The 19307-nt window shown below is 43.3% G+C and overlaps 3 protein-coding genes across 3 annotated transcripts in view; all 3 read left to right on the forward strand.

Annotated features, from left to right (window-relative positions):
* LOC117902563 (tRNA-dihydrouridine(16/17) synthase [NAD(P)(+)]-like) overlaps window positions 1-14263 on the forward strand; it is a 29989-nt gene extending 15726 nt beyond the window's left edge. The window contains exons 2-5 of the mRNA XM_034814004.1: window positions 9629-10068; window positions 10126-10570; window positions 10628-10793; window positions 13700-14263. Coding sequence (XP_034669895.1) covers window positions 9648-10068; window positions 10126-10570; window positions 10628-10793; window positions 13700-14188 — 1521 coding nt within the window. The 5' untranslated portion in view covers window positions 9629-9647 and the 3' untranslated portion in view covers window positions 14189-14263. The remainder of the gene's footprint in view (window positions 1-9628; window positions 10069-10125; window positions 10571-10627; window positions 10794-13699) is intronic.
* A 238-nt stretch (window positions 14264-14501) lies between these two features.
* LOC117900231 (ribonuclease P protein subunit p30) lies at window positions 14502-15830 on the forward strand. Its single transcript, XM_034810517.1, has 5 exons — window positions 14502-14787; window positions 14849-15036; window positions 15093-15161; window positions 15220-15494; window positions 15553-15830. The coding sequence occupies exons 1-5, from the start codon at window positions 14697-14699 to the stop codon at window positions 15827-15829; spliced, it is 900 nt and encodes a 299-aa protein (XP_034666408.1). The 5' UTR covers window positions 14502-14696; the 3' UTR covers window position 15830.
* A 588-nt stretch (window positions 15831-16418) lies between these two features.
* Window positions 16419-19307, forward strand: part of LOC117902012 — a 47386-nt gene continuing 44497 nt past the window's right edge. The window contains 1 exon segment of the mRNA XM_034813060.1: window positions 16419-16501. The gene's annotated coding sequence lies outside the window, so the exon portion shown is untranslated.

The following is a 19307-nucleotide window of genomic DNA, read 5'->3' on the forward strand; positions in this document are numbered from 1 at the left end:
AGGTCCATAAAAAAAACAATAACTAATATAAATGTAGATTTAGTTACGTAAAAATGTCAACCATAATAACAAATAGAGATATTACAATAATATTAGACAACCAGCAAAATCGTCAAACCGATTCCGAAAACCCCACTGTTGAAATTTCTTCAGGCTTCCCCACTTGTATGTTTGGCGTTTTATTCTTATTTTTTTATTTTATACTTTTATGATTTATGCAAATACTTGTGCGTAAATGAACAAAGTAAATTGTTGTTGGCATTTTTTATGTTTTTCCCGTTTGCTTTTTGTCGTTATGCCAGCCGCTCCCGTGTGTGTTTGCATTGGTAAAACAAATCACACAAATGACAGACACAGACACACACACTGAGGCACAGCTGTACGCACCCACCTGTGCTGGCATGCTGTGTGTGTGTGTGCGGGTGGGTGTGCAGCCCTAAAGCTTAGCGCTTTCCCAATAAAAACGTTGGGGATTTATGGGTACGTGTCATTTGGCTTGTTTGTCTTTTCCTTCCACACTCTCTTTGCAACAGATAAACATAACGAAAAGACATGTACGTACATATGTATATCTGTATGTATGTTTGTATGTATGTATTCATTATGTACCTTTGCAACACGGTGGCAACCTAACAAATAAAACCAAATCCAGCAGACGACGACCGACCCGCAAATAAAGGAGCAACTAATTGAGCAACGCCTGTAAAGTAGGCTCCAGTTGAGGCTTAACCTTTTAAGGAAAGGACTCGAAGGATAATAGCAGCGAATTATGGGAGTACAAGCTTTAAAGTAACCAAACTAAGACTGTACGTTGGGCAGGATTTACCAACGAAATTCAGCAGAATAATTCTTAAGAGACTTTTGCTTACTTCTTAAAGAATTTTAAAGTGGTAGAAAAATAAGTGAGAGTGAGCGGGCAGAGAACTAATGGTTGAGAGCGAGATATAAGTAAATTTACTTCTTATTTATGTGGGGGTTTATGTTTATTGTTTATAAGTAAAGGTTAACAAGTGATTAAATATGGTATAATGGTACAAGAATTAGATTTCTGCGTCGTTCGTCGTCTGTTCTCGCACAAAACCTTTTACGGCGCTCTCTCGCCGATCGGTTGTCCGCTCTCGCTCTCATCTCGCTCTCCTTCGTTTTCTCTTTGCGTTTGCTCTCGTGTTTGGAATTCGCAGTGACGCGAATTCGCGGGCAGAGAACTAATGGTTGATAGCGAGAAATACATAAATGTACACCATATTTATATATTGAATTAAATGAAACAACTTTTAACTAACAGCTCCCTTGGTGCGAATAAATGTCCAATCATATTGCTACGAGTATTTACAGCTTTTATCATCCCTATTAGGTGAATAATAAAACTAGTCCCCGGAGGCTTCATTCATTCATTCAGTGCTAAAAGTTTTCTTCGGTTCAAATCTGTTGCACAGCACTCAAGTTTTCGACTTAATGAAACTTTTTTCTTCAGTTTCTATTCGTTTCTGCGTTTAAGCACCATTCCCCCAACATCTACTATAAAACTTTTATGATATTACTTCAAGCTAAAGTGCAATAAATACACTTTTCACACTCTTCCCACTCATAAATCCTAGCCCCCAACTAAAAACTTAAGAAAAAGTTGTAGTTTTTTATAAATGTTCTATTTTATGGGGTAGCCAATCCAATCTTTAGCCCTGAGCTAACCTTTAGCTCTCCTGAGTAGCTCTCTCGAAGTCAATCAGTAAAATTCACGTTCAATTTGGCCATTTGGCCCCAGAGATGCCTGCCCCTGCCCTCATCATGGCAGCTCGTTGTCGTGCTCATCGTCTGGGCGTACAAATATAATTAAGTGCAAAGGCAACACACCAGACAGCCAGCCCAAAAACACGGAAGAAGGCTGAGAGAACATCCTTCATGGCACACACAGCCAGTGCCACACAAGGCCAAAAGGCACAGCCCCTTCATTATCGTCACTGCAGTTGGAAGGCTGTCTATCCGTGGCCCCCTCCTAGAGCTCGTCTCAAGTTTTCTGTGCTTCTCTCTCTCTTTTTTCTTTCTGTTGCTGTTGATCTGGAATCAGGGCTGACGGCCAACAAGCATCATTAGTCCTAATGAGCTGTGTGTAATAAAATTTCATCACAAAATGTGTGCAAACAACATTAAAGCAAAGGTAAACAGCGGACGGCAGGAGTTGCGGGTGGGTGGTAAAAATAACCTTCAATCTGTGGCACATGCTCAAGAAATTAATTAATAAACCAATTTCAATTGCGCCGGAGGGTTGATGCCGATGAATATTCTAGGAGATTGATGTGCGTTTGTGCAGCCTGCTCGAAGGTGCATCTGAAATCACACTGGGATAAAAAGAAAAACATGGAATTAAATCTATTTCTATGTAGATGATGAGCCTGCATTCATAGCTTGGCCCCGTTTCAATGATGTCTAACTGAAGAAGAACCGCCCCAGCAAAAGATGCCAAATTGTCGCCACAAGCAGATATCTTCCACCCTCTCCTCCGTCTTCTTCCCTGCCTGCCTCTCCTTTTGTGTCCTCGTCTCTGCTGTTTTTGTCATTTCTTTGCATCCCATTTTTGGGGCAAGCTTCCACACTTCTGTGTGTCGTTCCATTGTCCTTGAAAGGGGCACAATGCGGGCCTGTTACGCGCTTCGTCCTTTTATTATGGTTTTATTACGTCAGCAAAGGGAATGTGTGCACGTACTCGTACTACGTACACACAGGACACAGGGAGAGAGGGGCAGCACTAGAAAAGGGCGGCCCCTAGGATACAGGGCTACAGAGGCAGCATGGGCCCTGACTTTGACCCGCTTGCATAAGAAATGTCAGACGATGGGCACAAAAATTGTCAAGAACTGTGGCGTGGGTTTGGGCAGCGTTACAACGACTGCCTTTGATTAAGTGGCAACATCTAGTGACGCTTTAAAAGCCCAACCCATTAACCCATTTCGGGGATTTCCCGGACACGAGTGCCCCACTCGGGACTGCAAAGAATGAGAAAAACGAAGCATTTTCGGATGACTAAGTGGAAAAAGTGGGAAATTAAGTTTTTATTTATGACAGCCCAAGGACGCACGGTGTGTGTGTGGGTGTGGTGTGAATACTTATGAGTGGTTTTTGTTGTCTGTTGCTCTGAATTGAATGGGTGTGCGTGTACTTGCATGGGAAAAGTTGTAAAATGGAGGTAGTTAAATGTGTTATAAGGTTTCTAATGCCATATGTTAGAGCTATTTTAAAGTTACGAGATACTTGAACAACAACAAAAAACTATTACTAAAAGTAATTCAATGTTGACCTTAAATTGGTTACTTTTAAATACAAATATGTCCAGAAATAAACAGTAGTTATATGGAACTATTTAAAGAAACAGTCAAACACATGGAAAATGATTTTTAAAATCAACTTTTAAGTGAATCCACAGAGTGAACCATGCACAGATTTAAAGCAAACCCTAATAACATGTTTTAGGCAATTATGTTCAAGTTCGGGATCCCAAATATGCGATGAAAATCCAATCCAATCGACAAGAAATTCTGTGTACTTTGTGTACCCTACAAACCTATACAGGCGGCTCTCCCCATCTTCATTGCACGAATTAGGAAACCTACAATAAAAAGCAATAACTGAATTTTTTCAATTATCCAATTGGTTTGCTGTTTAATGCCAAAAAGATGCCTCCTCCAAATGAAATCAATTTGCTAAAGCTAAACTGCAGATAGCAGTCCTCATTCTGCTTGGCTTTTAGATTTGCGCTCCCAAAGTTTCAATCCCAAATGCAATTGCACGACTATTCGATTGTTTGGGTATTCCCAAAACAATTCCCTAAGGGCTTTCATCACCACCAAAACACTATTGGTTCTAAAACACCAATACCAATTCCCTTTAGAGTCTAGGCCAAACACGGAACAAATTCCCCTTGAATGTGGTGGGGTTAATCGCAATTCGCACGTCAAATGGCGAAATGCAATGCACGCAATAAAAGCGGTCAGTGCTGGGTCCACTTTTTCTTTCATTTCTTCTACTTTTTTCTGCTCTTTCTTTTGCATTTTGCTTGTGTTGTTTTCGGTGTTTGTGTCGCTTTTAGTTTTTGTTACTCTTTTCCAGCGGTTGCACGCAAAGAGTTTTTATTTTTCAATTTGATTGCCATCACGCCATGGGGAGTGGTTTTGGGCCAAGCCTGCGCTTTAATAGACCACAACTAGCCGTGTTCCCAGGCCACCGAGATCTCACTCCAATGTACATATGGTATGTACGAGTATGTACATATGTATGTATGTATGTACATATGTATGTACCTCCCCAATGCTACCATCCTTGACCACTTGAAATTTCATTGCGCCGCCTAGAGAGTGCCAAGAAAACAAAAAGTTCATTACAAGCTTTTGGATACCTCGTTTACTGAATTTATTTTCAGTTCCAAACACTCCCCTTGTTAAAAATCTCAAATACTGATCTTCAAACCCATCAACCCTTGCATCCAACGTCTAAGGGGTATCAAAACTTCACCACTGCAATTCCGTTCTTACCCTTCTACCCTCGCTTCCACCACTTTTTTTGCTGTAAACTTTCAGCTGTATGCGTAATACAAGGCGCAGTCATTCCGATGGAGTGCTCGCGTCCGTGTCCGGATCTTTCATGTATGAGTGCGTGTGTGCGAGTGCAAAGGAATGAGGTCATATTTTGGAGTCTGGCATCGCCGTTTACAGTAAGTTTGTCTCTCCTTTCTTTTGTCTCTTTTCGGTTGTCGTTCCGCTCGTTCGACAGCGAAACAAATGTAAAGCAAGCCGTGGCAATAAAACAGCAACAACAAGCAAAGGAAAGGGAAGAGGGACACAAAACAGCAGCCGGCGAACAGCTTCTAAGTAAATTGCGGCACTTGAGTGGAAAGAGCAAAGAGAACAAGATGAGTAGGGGAGAGATTAGGGAGGGAAATGTGAGGGCCAAAGGGAATATTAAGTATAAGGTAAGGCAGCGCCGGTTGACGAAGAATAAATCTCTGGTCATTATTATTTTGCGGCATTCACCACAATTTTTGTATGCAAATTCTGCAGCTTCTGTTTGATATTCCTTTGGACAGCTTGTTGGTGAAGTGGGAGAGGGAACAATGCAAAATATAACCACAGAAAAATGTATGTGAAAGCTAAATCTATTTGATCGAAGTTTAAATACGCTTCAAGTTCGCTAAGCAGCAATTTAGTATTCTTTTCTTAGGGTCTGGAATTGTTTAAAAAATATTTCATGCTTTCTTTTTCCCTGCAATGACAAAGACAGAAATTACAAAAAAGTGAAGAATTGCTAAAAACTGAAAATGGCAGCCGCAGAGTAACCGCTCTCCTCCCTTTTCCTTCTCTCACTTCGTTTCTGCTCTCTGAAAAGGATTTAACGCCTCGCTGAATGGCAAGCAAGTTAATTCAATTTTTTTTCGCCTTACCAATTTTTCATTGAGCTTCCACTTTGGCGCTGGCTTTCGACGTTCTGTGGGGAGGGACGACAGGTGGCAAAAGGGCGCCGCAAGCCAACTGCCAACGTTTGCACTTTTCCCATGAACCGGGGCTAATTCTTTTGCTGATGTTGGTGGAAACTCAGGGATCACGAAGTTGATTTGTGCGGGCTCAGTGAGTGCTTCAATTGGATTAGAATTTTCATTGGGATTAGCTCTCTTTGCTGGTTTCAAGTTCGCTAAACAGTTCATTGTCTTTTCCTAATCGTGATTAAATAAAAGCGAAAATAATTTTAGGGGAAGGCTTCTTTGTTACGCATTTGGTAATGAAATTTGGTAGCTACTTTGGTTCCTCGAGGGAATATTCCGACTAGCCAAATTATTTCTTTAAGATAATTCTGAATTTTTTAATAATTTTAGCGGAAGAATTTCCCTTCTTTTTGTTAGAACTAATTTCCTCCAGTCCAAGTCCATTCTCTAGTAGCTATGCAGCTTGCATGTCTTTTTTCCCAAGTTTAACTTTTGAATTTATAATGGCGGTTGACCACAGCAATGGAGGGTTAACATTAAATAAATATAACACTGCCCCATTCCTCTGTTTAGACCATAGAGGAGCCATACTGGAAATTGGAAATGCACCTTGCGGTTGAATGGAATGGGAGCCAGAGGATGAGTATGAGTTTGAGGAGGAGCAGCTCATGGAGGTGATGGGGATGGCCATGAGCCAAAGCAATTGCAATTCCCGCCACATGCAATGTGCGGCTGGGTGAGGGTGTGGCTTCATCCCATGCTTCACTGCCACAGCACCCAACCACCCCCCCACTTCACTCCGATATTGCATTTCTGCTAACCGTAGAGAAAGCCAAGATTGCTTTAGCTTTGGCTTTGGCTCTTGGTCCGCCTTAATTGGTGCGGAAATTATTAATTATCTTTGGCCGGTGGGGCAGCTCCTGCTCCATCTCGCTGGCCTTGCCCAGAAATCGAAAGCATTCAAAGGCGATTGCCAGTGTCCGGGCTACAGATTCAATTTTCTGCTGCCGTCAGCTCCAGAAATGCGAGCAACAACAAAGTGGAATTGAAATTGTCTGCGGTCTCCTAATTACCCAACCCGGCCAAGTGCATTGCAAAATGTTGCATAGCTTTTTTGGTCGTTCTGCGGTTGACCACTTGAGTGTGTCTGGCAGATTGTGGCCTCAAATGAATTCACTTTATTAGGGCGAAACTTTCTGTCAAGTGGGAAAAGTTTCTACTGCACAGTCGGTGTCGCAACGACTGCGAAAAGCCAAGACAATCATGGGCTAAAGCCAGAATGCAGCATAATTTAATTTCAATTCAATTCAATATGCAATTCTGCCATGAATTAGCAATCATTTGCAATTAATTTATAACTGCTTGGTGGCAAAGGGTACACAGAATTCCAGTCTGGAGTTATATTTAAAAGTCTCCCAATAATGACTTCCAAGAGCCAGCAACTTACACTGAATCGCTTCTAAGGCAAGTAATTGTTGCTGGCGGTTAAGTAAATCCTGAGTCTTAGTCTCGTATGAAGTAAAAAGCCTTCAACTGATGAGAAAATTATGGGCCAGCCCGTAATTTAAGATAATTGAAGGATTAAACAAGAAGATTGAGGAGCACTTCGACAACTAAAAGTACATGCAAAGGCTTCCGAAATGATGCAAGGAAATGTATAAAATATAAACAAATATTAAAGATTCCAATTGATCGTTCCAAATAGCTAAACTGCAATGCCATGACGAATTTTTGTGTTACTTTTGCTCCATAAATTATTATGCAAAATAATAAAAGCGCCAAGGAAACTTTTCTTACAACTTGTAAATCACTTTTTGTACAATTTGCCAACATTACCAGACTTGTTCCCTAGCTGCAGTTGTTACAGTCTTGTATATTCTGCGAAAAGTTCTTAATTGCAAAATGCCCAAAGCCTGCCCCAGGGGGGTCGCGCGGCCCCCTTTCAGCTCATTTTTGGTAAGTTGGCTGGCAATTTGGCCATAATTATGACAAAGCCAGCAGCTGTCAGCCAGTGCCACGCCTACTTAGCTGGTTGCTATTTTGTTGTGTGTTCCTTCCATCGTAGTATTTCAGTTCTTATGCAATTTGCAAAAGTTGTTCTGTGCATTTAAACTTTAATTACTCGCAGACATTGGGGGGCTTCAAAATGGCGTGCACTGTCAGCAGCAAAAAAAGTCCCCCCCCCCTGCCCAAGGGTTGTGCAACAGGAACACCGAAAAAACGACAACAAATCGAGTAACAGAAGTCCAAAAATAGCAGGGGAATATCTGCCTTTCGCCATTGATAAAATTGCATGCCATTTCCGGTCAGTAAACTTTCGATGGAAAAACTTTACTTTGTGTTTGTGACTGTATTTGTGTGTTGTCTCTGTGTGTGTGTGAAAAGCGGAGCAAAAGTAAATTTCCAATTGGGCAAAGTTATGCAAGTTATTGTGCAAGCAGCAGCGGGCTGAGGGCAGCAAGGCGCTGGGCTGGGGACTTGCCTCGCGTCTACCTGTCAAAGGTGTGTAAGGTTTGCATTTACAGTGCGTTGCATTGCCATAAGACAGGCTGCAAAGGTGAAGATATAGGGAAAGTTCTATTACTTATTCTAAGCGAAAACTCAGCTCTCGATGCTAGTGCTGCGCTTGCTGTTGTTTTCGACAACTAAATTGTATCCGATAACTTTCGCATTGAACATTTGACTTACAGATTTACAATTGATACTGTAAAGATAGATGTTATTCGAGGTACATTGCCCCCCAGCTTATAGCCCCCTTGCCACACTGTACTTTTAAGCCACTTAACTTTGTTGCTCCAACAGAAGGCCCAAAAGCGTAAGTTGAAGATTTCGTTAAGAAGATTTTGAAGTGCATGCACAACTCGAGTAACTCAATTAGTAAGGTCTTTGTTAGTATGTTATGAGGAGTAGCTGTAGTTTCTGTTGTTTGCCACTCTTTTTGCTGCTGTGCATTGACTCGAAGCGCAATTTTCACGCTTCTGTGACTGGGCCAAGCCCCAAAAACGAAAGCGAAAACGAAAACGAAAACGAAAAATGCTTGAAGAAAAGTGAAAATGAAAATGAAAAGAAAATAAGTAGCGGCGGAGGAGATGCAGCCAGTTAATTGGAACAAAAGCCCGCAAGTAAATGCAATTGGAAGTGCACTCGTAATAAAAGTGAAACGTTAACAGCTTTGAAAATACAAATTCCCAAATTCCCTATGCTCCACTATCAACGGCAAACCGTTCTACTTCACTGAGAAATCAGTTTTGCAATTAAGATTTGCTATCGAGGGAACCAAATGTAGAATATATGCAACATTTTTGAGCTACAACAACAAGTGATTTACAACCCAAAACTTATTCTACCACACTCGCAACCGATCGAGTGCCGGATAAAGCGTACAAGCAGGAAAGAAGAGAGCGGCAAGAGGATCTTTGGTAGGAACTCAAAAGAAACGAGCGGAATATTGTGTAACAAGGTGGCTTTGTTTCTGTGGGGAGCACCAATTACTTATTCACCACGCTCGCAGAGACAAGCGCGAGAAAGGGATAGAGATAGAGATTGCACTGTGGTGAAGAGACGTCAGCTGGTTATTAAGTTCGCCGTGGGCCGCTGTAGCTATGCACCGCGAACAAATACACAAATTCAAAGTGAAAATCCTCATTGGCATGGCACACTATCATGATTCGATATCTACGTTATTGTTTTCTGAATTAGTTTTCGTGTTTTCCCTCAGTGCACCCTGCTCCACCTCCAACTCGTGCTCCTCCTTCTGTGTGCTTTGTTGTTGTTTGTTTTTTTTGTTGTTCTTTGTCAACAGCTCAATGTAAATTTGTTTAGCTTTTGCACCTTGTCCACCTGTGCGTGGCTCAACCCCAGCCACACGCTCGGCCGCACCCAGTTCTGGCTAATGTGTCCCTAATTAGTTGCCACAAAACACTTTTGTGCGGACAGAAAGAACTCTCCCCCCCGCACAGTCCATGAGCCCAAGGGGTTTCAAAAAATGAGCCACAATTTTCCGCAGCATTGCGGGACATTTGTCACCCAATTTGCCAGATGAGTAATTTACGGGGGCAAAACACTTGAGAATCAATATGCACAAGGGAAGGGGTAATATTATATTAATTAATATTTACCCTTTACTAATCTATGTACTGGCTTTATGTATATTTCTTGCAGCTTACAACTGACTTTAACGATGGTCAACGATGAGGGAGACGCGACAAAGAATACCAAATTATTAGGGTATGACTTTTATCGCCGCACTCTGGGCTCCCCGCGGTACGTGGTGGCGCCCATGGTGGACCAAAGCGAGCTGGCCTGGCGCATGCTCTGCCGTCGCTATGGCGCCCAACTCTGCTACTCGCCCATGTACCACGCGAACCTGTTCGCCCACGATCCCAAGTATCGCAAGGATGCGCTGCAAACGTGTGCGGAGGATAGGCCGCTGATCATTCAGTTTTGCGGCAATGATGCTGAACAGATATTGGATGCGGCGCTGTTGGCGCAGGAACATTGCGATGCGGTGGACATAAATCTGGGCTGTCCACAGGCCATCGCCAAGCGGGGCCACTATGGTTCATTTCTGCAGGACGAATGGGAGCTGCTGACGGATATTGGTGAGTGGAATTGATTTGAATATGAGTAAATATTTTGAATTCATTTCTATCTCTTAGTCCGGACACTGCACGAGAAGTTGTCTGTGCCGGTGACCTGCAAAATTCGCATCTTCGAGGATCGGGAGAAAACTCTGCGATATGCCAAAATGCTGGAGGCTGCTGGCTGTCAGCTGCTCACCGTTCATGGCCGGACCAGGGAGCAGAAGGGACCACTCACCGGTGTGGCCGATTGGAGCTACATTAAGGAGTTGCGACAGCACCTGAAAATCCCAATGTTCGCCAATGGCAATATACTGGGACTGGAGGATGTGCACCGCTGTCTGGATGAGACGGGCGTCGATGGTGTGATGAGTGCCGAGGGCAATCTGCATAATCCGGCCATCTTTCAAGGCATAGCGCCGCCCGTCTGGCAAATGGCCAAGGAGTACTTAGAATTCGTCGAACTATATCCCTGTCCCAGCTCCTATATCAGAGGACATCTCTTCAAGCTCTTCCATCACATGTGAGATAAATATCTTATTTTTCCCCACTTTAAACTAAACTTTCTCGACTTTTCCAGCATGAACATAAGGCAAAACTCAGAGCTTAGAGACACGCTGGCCACTTCGAATCAGTTGGAGCAGTTCCAGGCAGTTGTGCACAAAGTTCAGGCCAAATATGAGCCCTATCATAGGGGGGAAGTGGTCTATGTGCCGGAGGAAATGGATGCCACCATAAGTACAGATGTAAGTGTGAAGAGCTGTTAGTCAACATGAGCTGTTAACTCTGTGGGGGCTGTTATACGCACGATAGCTCGAAAGACATCGATATCAACAGAGGCGATAGTTCTCTTTTGAAGTGGAAGCGATCAAGACAGCACGCGTCGAAGAAAACCTATTTCACAATTAATTCACTCTACATATATTTTTCAACTTATTATATCCAATAAATACTACTATACTACTCTAAAGCCATCCCTTCACAGTTCAGAAGTGGGATTAGTAGAGTTGTTATGTGCAGAGTGTAAAATTTTAAGAGAAACTCAAGAAAAGCAGCAAGAATCGTCGGCGTGGGAAGTTTGCAATGGGATGTGTTCCCTAAGGTCTATGTGACAAAGAAAATTGCAAATTACGGAGGTTTTCCTTTTCTACGTGGCAGACGGATTCAATGTTCAGCGATCAGGAACTTTAGTGGACCTGGAAAGAAAGAGTCTCAAGAAATTGCGCCAGGAATCTGTGTGAGCCTGGTATTAGACAGTCATACATACAAAGGGCTTGTGTGTATATGTAGCGTCGTTGGGAAATTGCACAACGTTGTGAAATACAAACATATCAGTTGTCTCGCTTGCACACATGCTAACAGGATTGCTTGTGCGTGCAGGTTAAAAGCAGACAAAATCATTGATAAGGAGAGACGATCATATTAACGAAAATGGTCAAAATAGCAGAACTTAAGGTGGACCAGTTACGGTTCCTGGTACGAGAGAGGAACTTGGCAGTGTCGGGCTCTAGAGCCGAATTAGTACAACGACTAATTGATTTTGAGAAATCCGAAGACGTAGAGATGCCACAAGCAGCTGGAATCAGTAGTCCATATGAGGAGGAGACGCTGACGTCACAAGCGGCGACGATTTCACAAATGCAGAATGAAATGACAGAGCTGAAGAAAATGATGGTTCAGTTGGTCATCATGCAAAGGAAAAACGCAGAAGCAACAGCATTAGGAGCAACAACAAAACAGCAGCAGCAGATCAGAGAAGAAAATATCGAAGGTGCGTCCCACGACATTAACCCGGGTAGACAGGCTACCAACAACGTAAGGCAAGCGTCGGTAAAGGAAATTGCGAATACCTTACCGGACTATGACCCCAGCGACGATAACGCCATCTCCGTGGACCAGTTCATCGATCGTGTCAACAAGGTAGTTGATGCGTACCAATGGGACGAGAAATTTCTCTTACTCGCAATTTATACGCGGCTCAAGGGGTCCCGCTAAGATGTGGCTCGACTCGTCGCCGGTTCTACACACCACATGGAGCAACTTCGCTACAGCTATACTAGAAGAGTTCGGATCTAACCCAGACGAAGCTGAAGTGCACTTCAATATGGCTAATGCAACCAGACGAGCGAAGGAGACAGTGAAGGAGTATTGTTTCCGGATGTCCGCCCTTGGCGTGCGGTACAAGCTTAGTGAAGCAGCTGTTATACGATATGTGAGATCAGGTCTACAGCATCGAGAGTTGCAAAATAGTATTGCGGCAATTCAGTTTTCTTCAATGAAGCAGTTTCGTGATGCAGCCGAGTCGTATTTTGTAAATAGAGGTCGGCCAGTCATAAACAAAAAGGAGTTCTTACCAAAAGGCAGCAACTTGGAGCCAAAACAGGACTACGATGTAAAGACAACAAAGCCAAAGGAGGCTCAAAAGTGCTACAATTGTGGAGAATTGGGGCACTTCGCTAATTCATGCCCACAAGAGAAGAAGAAGTCGCGTTGTGCCAAAGGCAATAAGTTTCATGCAAACAATGAGAAGTGCCAACAGGCAAATATGATGCGTTTGGGAGCATCGAATCAAGACAAGCTATTCACCAGGAAAATTTACATGCAGATCGAGCAGCTGACCACGGAGCTAGCCAACGAGAAGTCCAACTCGCAGAAGAGCGAGAATGGACGCGCTCTGCTCGAGCGCCAGAACAAGGAGCTGAAGGCCAAGCTGGCCGAGATCGAAACGGCACAGCGCACCAAGGTGAAGGCCACCATCGCCACACTCGAGGCCAAGATCGCCAATCTGGAGGAGCAGCTGGAGAACGAGGGCAAGGAGCAGCTGCTGCAGCAGAAGGCCAACCGCAAGATGGACAAGAAGATCAAGGAGCTGACGATGAACATCGAAGACGAGCGGAGACATGTCGACCAGCACAAGGAGCAAATGGATAAGCTGAATAGCCGCATCAAACTGCTCAAGCGCAATCTGGACGAGTTGGAGAAGCTACGAGCAGACGCTGCCAATACAGTCAACGATCATAGGGCTGCTGCGAAGAAACGTTACGATGCCAGACATTCCAAGCCAACCGTATATACCCTTGGTGATCTTGTATTAGTCGAGAATGAGCCGTTTAGCAAGGGAACGTCACGCAAATTGGAGCCTCGCTATAAAGGTCCATTTATTGTCAACAAAGTGCTGCCAAACGACCGATATCTGGTAGAAGATATCCCTTATGCCCAACGAAAGCAGAGGCACTATAAGTCGGTGTATTCATCTGACAGGATGAAACGCTGGTGCGAACTCCCACCTGATGAACCAGATGACGATGACGACAAGGAAGGCGAATCCCGCGAGGACGCTGTGATTTTTCAGGAAAGGCCGACTGTGAAGAGCTGTTAGTCAACATGAGCTGTTAACTCTGTGGGGGCTGTTATACGCACGATAGCTCGAAAGACATCGATATCAACAGAGGCGATAGTTCTCTTTTGAAGTGGAAGCGATCAAGACAGCACGCGTCGAAGAAAACCTATTTCACAATTAATTCACTCTACATATATTTTTCAACTTATTATATCCAATAAATACTACTATACTACTCTAAAGCCATCCCTTCACATAAGTGATAAAAATAACCTACAAATATCCATAAATTTCATGTTTAAATCCTTATAGAAGCTCGAGCTTAACGCCTGGCTCTGTCAGCCCTACATACGCGCTTCACCCGAATCGCATCGTCAGAAAATTGCCGAAAAGGAGCTGGAAGCCATTGATCCGAATCGCGCCAAGCGTCAGTACTTTGACAAAGATGGCAATGAAATCTCCCGTAAGCGCATGAAGAAGCTGCGCAGACGCCAGCGGCGACCCAATAAAACCGAGGCTCAGGTCCACCAGCGACACGAACGACGGCTGCAATACTGCACGGCATGCGCCAATCCGCAGGGATCAAAGTGTGAATTTAATCTGTGCCGCGTGTGCTGCAAGGACAAGTGCTATGGCGAGGACTGCGACTGTCCCGGCCATGGTATACTGATCAAATCGAGACGAGCCAAAGCCAAACAGTACCAGGAACATTCCAAATTAGAGGAGAACTCCCATTGCGATTTCCTTCGTGAGAATCTAGACAGTGATCCTGTGCCTGTTGCGGCTGGTGATGTTCCCTGATGTTCCCCGTGAATTTGTGTAGAAAATGACTATTTTAATTGTTCCTATGTCTACAAATAAAAGAATCAAAATATTTTTGCGTGTTAAATATTGGATTTTAATAGTTACTTTACTGTTGCTCGGATAGTTATTAATAACAGCAATTTATTTATCAGCGGCTTAACTCAAGCTGTTCACTTGTTCGAATAGAGGGTTTGAAGTGGGTTAAGTTTGTTTTTGTCTCGGTATATTATCAGTATGTACTGTAAAAAGTTATAAATATTTCGGTATATTTCTGAGGGTCAGTCACGCTTTTAGAACTATTTAAAAAACATTTGCTTAAATAACTTTTACTCATAAACAACTAGAGAACTTTTATGCTGCAGTCAAACACTAATCTCTCGCAGTTCCCACAATAATTACACTTAGTTAATTTGTGGTCATTAGTTAACATCAACCCTAGTTCGCACATGTCAGGAGGCACCAGTTGCACGCGTTTGGGGCACAACAATAAAACACAACATTAAAAATGGAACAAACGAAACCATTTTACGACTTTTGCGTACTATTCAACCAAGATGACAAGCAAATGCGCGCCATACTCAACGAGCTGGTGGAGTGTGAGTAGCGGGGGCAGGGAACGTCTCTAATTTCATTGACAATTTATTATCCAAATTGCAGTGGGCTATAAGACGATTGCCATCGATCAGAGCTTCGACCACAGCAAGAAGGATGCCGGCAAACGTGGCTCCGAGATGTTTCCCGCACCCCACAGCATTGAGCATTTGCGGAAGGAGTTTGCCGACAAACTGAGAATATTACAAAGGATAACTATACTCTTTGTGGATGCAAATCTATCTCATGCGATGGCAAGTTACTCGTTTTTGACTATACTTTATGTACTAATGCATTATGTCTCCTGTAGAGTGTTTCCTATAATCTGCGCAAGTTCAATCTTATTGCTGGACAGCCCAAAACCGATGCCGCACTGACAGTAAGCTAAAAGGAACTTTAGCTCGTGGAACTCCTATTTATTCTCCTTCCCCCAACAGCATTGCTGCACCACCTTCGCGGGCGACATTATAACCTTCGATCCTGTAGCTGGCTCGAGGCTTTTGGTCAACAGAAAAGCGTACCAGGTGGCCGTGCGTCGTGGCATGTTCTTCGAGATCAAATATGCCCCAGCCATTGCCGACTCCAACAATCGCAAGGACATGATTAAGTTGGCCCAGAACTACTCCATCAAGGGCAAGTCCAAGAACATAATCCTCAGCAGTGGAGCAGAGCACGAGTTTCAGCTACGCGGACCCTACGATGTGGCCAATCTGTAAGTTAGAAAATCACCAAAGTTTCCTTGAATTTTGTTTGATTTTCCGCCCTTTCAGAGCCTTTATATTTGGTTTATCGGAGGATCAGGGCAAGAACGCTGTAGATCGTTTCTGTCGTCAGATCTTTCTGCGTGCCGAATCGCGACGTTTGGGCAAAACAATAATGTTTGTTAAGGGAAATGGACCCATAGTGTTTTCCGACAGTTCCGACGAAGACCAAAGCGAAGCGGAAGATGACGAAATGGATGGGGTAGTCACCGAAATGCCAAATGACGGTGAAGATGAACAGGAAACTGATATAAAACCAGCCAATAAAAGACTGAAAGTGGCGTAAACTAACGTAAATCTGTATATTTATTCAAATCTAAATGTAAACAATGCAATGCGTTTTTTATCTGCGTTACGTTTTGCTGTTTTATAACTAACGGTCACACTAGCATTTCACGAGAACAGTATCGATAGTTATTCTCCTCAATTTTCTAGCAGCGAGCTTCAGTCAGCATCTATATTTCGATTTTACTTTCATGGAGATTCCGCGGGCCAGCTATAGAGACTTTCCACCAGATTTAAAATTCAGTAGCAATGAATCTACATTCCATAAGGAATGAAAGGCATCAGGACAGAGATATAAGCACAGAAAACCAATCAAAGACATAGATTAGTTAAGTTTCAGAGCGTCGTGGATACCCTTAGCTTGCTATTAATATCAAGCCACGGGCAGATTACGATTAAACCAATGACGATCAGTGGGGTTTTAAATGTACACACGAATATTCAGATGCAATATATTAATTTTGTAGGGATGGATACACATTAATAATGGAATTCACAAACTGCATTATTTTCCACGGTTTAACTTCTAAAATAGTGGGTTAAATTCGTTGTTTTTCGGTATATATCAGAGTGTCATTTTCTATTGTCGGGCTGACGCGGTCACACTGATTTCAACAAAACAAAATGGAGGTTCGTGTGGTGCGTTGTCCGACATAGAATTCTGCATTAAACGGTAATTAAAAGTGTAAATCAATTGATGAAATTAACAAGAAAACGCTGATAGAGTTGCCGGCAACTGGATAAGCAAGAAACCCAAACAAAATTGAGCGTATTTTAAGCGAAAAATGCATTTGAAAATCGCACCCGAAAAAGAGACACTTGAAAAGAAAAAAATGTGCAAAGAAGAAGAGAGAGGAGAGCAGAGCGAAGAGCGAGCACAAGACGACACACAAGCGACGAGAAAAACGGCAAAAGAAATATGTATTTCGCGAGACGACGACCGCACCGAGCGGCGGCGACTGTGACGGCGACGACAGAGAAAATCAAAGGCTGAAAGCAGCCAATGTCCAATTTTCAATTGTTTTTCCTAGTGCCAAGTGCATTTTGTAAATATGTATGTTGTGTGTGTTAATTAATTGGCAAAAAAAAAATTACAACAATTTCTAAAACAAGACATAAATAATCAAATCGAAAAGTGTGAGAGAGAAGTGAAGACTTGGAAGAGTTTTTTTTTCCTTCTGCTGTCTAATTAAAAATGGACCTCTCTGTGCAGCAGTGTGTGTGTTGTGTGTGTGGATGTGTGAGCTTCATCATGATGTTTGAAGTCTTTTGCGGGGGTGTGGTGGGGGACAAGCAAGCAGCAAAGTTGATTTCTTTCTTCAAGTCTGCTTTTGGTCTCTCTCGCACAAATTAGTTGCAGTTGATTTTTCCCGTTTCTTCTTTGTCGAAGAAATTTTGCGTTTGCTCGCCATTTATAATTGATGCCTTCCTTTTCCCACTCGCACAGTCTTCTTCTTTGACTCCCAAAAATGTTGTTGCCTTTTTTCGCGTATCGCGCGTCGCATAAATTTTGTGTATGTATTGGTCTCTGCTTTGGCTGTGTGAGTGCTGCTGCAGTATTGCCAACATCGGGAGATGCAGGCACAGAGCACCATTTGCACCTGTGCAAAAGACAATCTCCCTGTCCTCTTCACCCCCGCAGCCTGCAAATCCATGAAATGATACATTTTCTGCCCTCCCTCTGCTGCTCTCTCTACATTTTTTGTTATTGTTGCAGCATCTGGATGAGTTTTGTTACCACTCAAATTGAAGAGTAATTAAAGTTCGAACCTTTCTGATATGTTAATTTGAGCGCAAGAGCAGCACAGCAGGCAGATACATTGCCCCTGCAACGGTATCCCCATCTCTTCTTCTTACTCTGTAGGCTTCAACCATTTGATTGTTGGCTGCTCTGCCTCTGTCAACTCATCTGTCTGCCTCCCTCTTGCTCATTTTTACCCATACTCTCCAACACTCACACAAACACACGCTCGGACACACGTTTTTCTAGCCGGGCCACTCGCTGGCTGGCCTGGTCTGCTGGGCTGTGCTGTGGTGCCTGTGACTGCCTGCTCTCTCACACTATAACGCGCAATTGATGAGAGAGCGTAAAATTCATGCGCTTGTCGCTGCTCTCGACGCGACGCGTCTGTTGTGCGTCTCTTCGTCTGCTGAGACGGCGGCGGGCATCGGCTGTAACAATTTTTTGTCTTTTGCTTTTCATGACTTCTTTGCGGTCTTTTCCTTTGCTACTACTAAAATGAAGAAAAAGATATACCATGGGTAGATGAGGAGGCAGAAGCACCAGAGATTTCCAGTAATATCTATCGATTTCTTTGTTTGGCTGCTGCCGACGATGACGGCGGCGCTGCTCCAACTCTACGTGCGCGTATATCATGTTTAATTGTAATTATCGTGTGTGCGTGTGCATATGTGTGTGAGTTTGATTGACTGTATGTGAGAGAGTGGAGAGCAAGAAGCAGCAGCAACAGTCCGCGAATGGCAATCGTTGCGCTTTTGTAGTTTTGCTGCTTCTTCTACATTCCTCGTTTGTTGGTGCTGCTGTTGTTGTTGGTACAATTGTGCTACAATTATTGTATCTACACTTGAATTAGCAATTGTTGTAGTTGTCGTCATTCCTTGTTTCCGTCGTCATCTGTCATTCTCATACGAGAATCGACTCGCGCGCGCTCTTGTCCGAAAAAAATTGATTGCGTGACCACCAACCAAATGAACTGTAAAACTGTTTGTATGTAGAGGGAGAACGTGGAAACGGATTAGCAGCACCATTACCAGCGGAGAACCATTAAAAAGGTGAGTAAATATTTATTTAACCCTAGAAATTAAGTTATACTCTGATATAAGGTAGGCCCGTACAAAGGTTAACACGAAACTTTGAGAAATTTACAACAATGGGAAGGCAGAAAATGCTTTTTAGAAAAATAATTATGTATCTTCGAGCCCAAGCAGCAGATACAGGCAGACAGCCGCAAACACACTCTCACATACACACAGAAACATACTCACACAATCAAGGGATGCCCACACACACAAGCACACGAAATAATTTCAGAACCAGAGGGAGAAGCAGTAATAAAAAAGCGTCACACGCCATACCCTTTCCACTCAACCGCACTTCCCCCCTCCTATGACCACTCGTTCACTCATTTATTGAGAGAGTAGAGTGGGCAGCCCCCATTTTTTGCGGCGAAAACAGAAGAAAAGAAAAAAAGCAGCGCCGCCTTACGTGACGTGCAAATGAGAATAACAACAACAACATCAGCAAACAAGAAGAAGAAAACTGAAGCAAACAATTCATCGAAAGAGAAGACACACACACGAAGACAGGGGAAAGAGCGAGAATGAACGGAACAAATGGATGGATGGAAAAGCAGGCACCAGGCAAAGCAAAGCCAAAACCATATCATCCATCCCAAAAAACCGAATCAAAACCGACCAAACAACACAAGGCGCAAAACATATGAACGACAACGACGACC

This window comes from Drosophila subobscura, chromosome U (genome assembly GCF_008121235.1).
Source record: "Drosophila subobscura isolate 14011-0131.10 chromosome U, UCBerk_Dsub_1.0, whole genome shotgun sequence".
Taxonomy (NCBI): Eukaryota; Metazoa; Arthropoda; class Insecta; order Diptera; family Drosophilidae; genus Drosophila; species Drosophila subobscura.

Bases quoted from the DNA above. Each gene is read 5' to 3' on its own strand.
- LOC117900231 (XM_034810517.1), top strand. From the start codon at position 14,697: ATGGAACAAACGAAACCATTTTACGACTTTTGCGTACTATTCAACCAA. The intron at 14,788-14,848 runs GTGAGTAGCGGG...TCCAAATTGCAG, and splicing joins ACTCAACGAGCTGGTGGAGT to TGGGCTATAAGACGATTGCC. The intron at 15,037-15,092 runs GCAAGTTACTCG...TGTCTCCTGTAG, and splicing joins CAAATCTATCTCATGCGATG to AGTGTTTCCTATAATCTGCG.